The sequence below is a fragment of the Amphiprion ocellaris genome, chromosome 4 (assembly GCF_022539595.1).
Source record: "Amphiprion ocellaris isolate individual 3 ecotype Okinawa chromosome 4, ASM2253959v1, whole genome shotgun sequence".
NCBI lineage: Eukaryota > Metazoa > Chordata > Actinopteri > Pomacentridae > Amphiprion > Amphiprion ocellaris.
Window position 1 is genome coordinate 25,857,052 of NC_072769.1, and position 3,161 is coordinate 25,860,212.

The 3,161-nt window shown below is 45.5% G+C and overlaps 1 protein-coding gene across 1 annotated transcript; it reads right to left on the reverse strand.

Annotated features, from left to right (window-relative positions):
• Nucleotides 1-260: 260 nt before the first annotated feature.
• sart1 (spliceosome associated factor 1, recruiter of U4/U6.U5 tri-snRNP) lies at nucleotides 261-3,097 on the reverse strand. The gene has a single exon (XM_023287869.3). It carries the CDS (start codon nucleotides 2,753-2,755, stop codon nucleotides 434-436), a length of 2,322 nt encoding a protein of 773 aa, XP_023143637.2. The 5' UTR covers nucleotides 2,756-3,097; the 3' UTR covers nucleotides 261-433.
• Between the last annotated feature and the right edge of the window lie 64 nt (nucleotides 3,098-3,161).

Below are 3,161 nucleotides of genomic sequence, written 5' to 3' on the forward strand. Positions count from 1 at the left end.
AGATAGAGGCTCTTATTTGTCAGTTTGTGTAAATCCAACAAAACTTATATTATATATATATATATTATTGTGTTGTTGAAATTTGTCACGTGAGTTACATTGAAATCACTTAAATACACTGTCTGCACTTGATAGTTCAACACTACTGACCATTTTAGCAGGTTCTCTGTAAAACAGCAGCTTCTTCCTTAACATAATTATCATCTAAATTAATCTTCACCTTGTAAATTTGCAACACAAGAAACAATCAAAAAACAAGATTTTCTCACTGTTATCCATTTTATTTAACAATTCTGTAATACAACAATGAACTGGTAATAACTTGGAAATGAAATTATAGCAATCACTTTAATTAAAAGATATAGGTGTGTATGTATGTGTGTGCATGTCTGCATCTATGTGTGTATGTTTCTTATACACTCTTCCCCAGTACTTATTTAGTGATGGTGTTTGCATTCATGCTTTTCCCACTCCCACTAAGCACAATATATGGCGTTTTCTGAGATTTCTGCTTCTCTTGAAGCAATGCCACCGTCCCCAGAGGAGTATCGCTGCTGCTCATCTTCTTCAGCAGAGCCTCTTCCTCCAGCTTTTTCATCCTCCTCTCTGTCTTCATCTTTCCAGACCCTTTCCCGTGGAATCGATGTGAAAGCTGCCTGAAGGCTTCTTTAGGAGTGAGTTTCCGCCCAGACTCATCTACGTACTCAATCTTGACATCAGGCTTGTAGCTCTCTTTCTCCTTGAAATCCTGCGTGAAGCCTCTGTATTCTTCTCTGCGACTGTACTTGTCATCAAAGCCCATCTTGTCCTCAATGCAGTAGTTGTCATTGGGCAGGGCGCCCTTTGGTGCTTTGACACGAGCGACCTTCTGCATCTGAGTGTCCAACAGACCTTTATTTTTGCATAACAGCAAGGCAGCAGCAAGGCCGGAGTTGACAATGGGCTCTTCATCCAAAATGGTGGCAGAGGCTGTGGAGAAATCTGGTTGTTTTTGCTCTTCATCCAGGTTAACGGTGCTCCATCCAACATTCTCATCCATTTCGGAGTCTGAATCTCCAGCATCATCTTTCTCTTCTTCCTGTTCAAAGTCCATAATATCTTCCTGATCCTCTCTGTTGCCTGACAGTCCGTAAGTTGGAATGTCACCCAGAGTTCTGCAAAACTCTGAGGTGGCATTGAACACAATGTTGTTCCTCTTGTCTGCATCGCTGTCATTGTCACCTTTACCGAGCACTTTAATCTGCTCTGCCACCTTCTCCCCAGAGTCCTTTAGAAGCTGCTTTTGTTTCAGCTTCCTCTGCTTCTCCAGCTGTTTCTGCAGCTCTTGCTCTGCCTCATCCTCTTCAATCACAGCTGGTTCAGGAGGTGTAAAGTCCTCATCATCGCTTATGTCCATTTCTGCCATCCTGATGTCATCAGACAATGCAGGGATAGCTTCTGACAATCTGACCTCCTCCTCCTTTACTTCTTCACTTTCATCCCCCACCGTTCTGCGGCCTCGGCCACGTGTCCTGGATCCAAAATCTGAGCTGCGAGTGTCATCAAGCATAAGTTCATCTGCAGCTGTCTGCTTCTCCTTCTTCCTGATCTTTTTTACACGGCGTTTTGTCTTTTTAAAGCCCACCATTTCCTGCGGTGTGTAATACTCTGAAGCAATACTGAGAGCAGGCATTTCCAAAGACTGTGCCTGGTTTCGCAGCATTTCTCTCATGGCCTGGAGCTCTCGCTCTCGCTCCCCATCAGCAAAGCCCCCGGTACTCAACCGGAAGCTCTTTTTCTTTTCACCCTCAATTTCCTCATCATACTTTGACAGCACAGAGTGGGATTTAAATGAAACCATGTCATCCACAGTCTCCTCTTCTTCATAGGGCTTGTAATCAGGCCTTTTCTTTTTCAACTCCACATTCTTTTCTGCTTTTTCCTTATCCACCATTCCCACATTTACAAGCACATCTTCCTCCTCCTCAAGCACACCTTTGTCTTGGAGGGTCAGGATGACAGTCTGGCCCTCACTGAAGGAGTCTACCTTGTGCTGCACTTTGAGTCCCTTAAGATCTTGGGATGTGTACGCATCCTGTTTGCTTTGTGCAAACTCCTCCTCCACCAGACTGCTGACACCAAACTCTTCATCCATCTCTTCTAGAAGTTTGGCTCTTTTCTCTGCCATTTCTTTTTCTTTTGCCAGCTTCCTGCTTCTCTCTACCCAAGCAGCTGTGTCATCCAGCCAGTCATCCTCTGCTAAGGTTTTGACTTTCCCCAGTTTCTGGTTGAGGATGCGTTTTTCTTTCATGGCTGCCAACTTCTCTCTCATCTCCTTCTGCTGCTGGATGAGAACAGGATTGATGGTCTCAGCAACCATCGGCTCCTCTTTGGTCCCGAGCTCCTTCTTGTTCTCATTCAGCTCCAGAGGCTTCAGACCCAGCTTGGCCCTGAGTTTGTTTGTTTCCTCAATGCTGAGAGATGCGTCCCCGCTTGCAGACTGGGGCTCCACTTCTGTATTACTCTCCTCATATCCCAGATCTACCTTCTCCTTTTTCACTCGTGGCTCTCCGGTGCTCCTTTCGCCTTTGCCGCGGCTCTCCCGTCTGCTTCTTTCCCTGGATCTGGAGCGTTTTCGTTTCTCCTTATCCCGGGTCGTATCCCGATCTGAAGCGTCTCTCTCTCGTTCCTTGTGGCGATGTTTCTTATGTTCGCGACGGCGCTCTTCTGTGTCCTTGTCGCGGCTCTTTTCCTTGTGTTTCTTGGACGACCCCATTATTTCCTCTACTGATCACAGCAGTAGCAAGCAAAAATCAAAAATGTACTTGCGTAGGAGTCGATTTGATTGGATTAATGGAAAAAAAAACGTAGTTAGCTTTCCTTCGCTAACTAGCTCAGATTAGCTTTGGATGCTAAGCGGGTCACCGATAAGACAGCTCACTTGGAGTGGAGGCAAAAAATAACCTCACACTCGAAATCTGCGTAAGGTTTTGGAAAGATTACCCGGTCGTTGATTTTTTTTCACGCCAACACACCGTCCACACTCCACGTTCTTGTGAATCTGATACTTCAACAAACGCACACTGAACGACAGACAGTCACTACTGTTTCCTGACTGAGAGCACATTTCCGGTGGTCTAACATTAGCTTGCGGCTAATGTATACCGCCACCTGCTGCACGG

Excerpts from the sequence above, each read along its gene's own strand:
- sart1 (XM_023287869.3), bottom strand. The coding sequence starts at position 2,755 with ATGGGGTCGTCCAAGAAACACAAGGAAAAGAGCCGCGACAAGGACACA.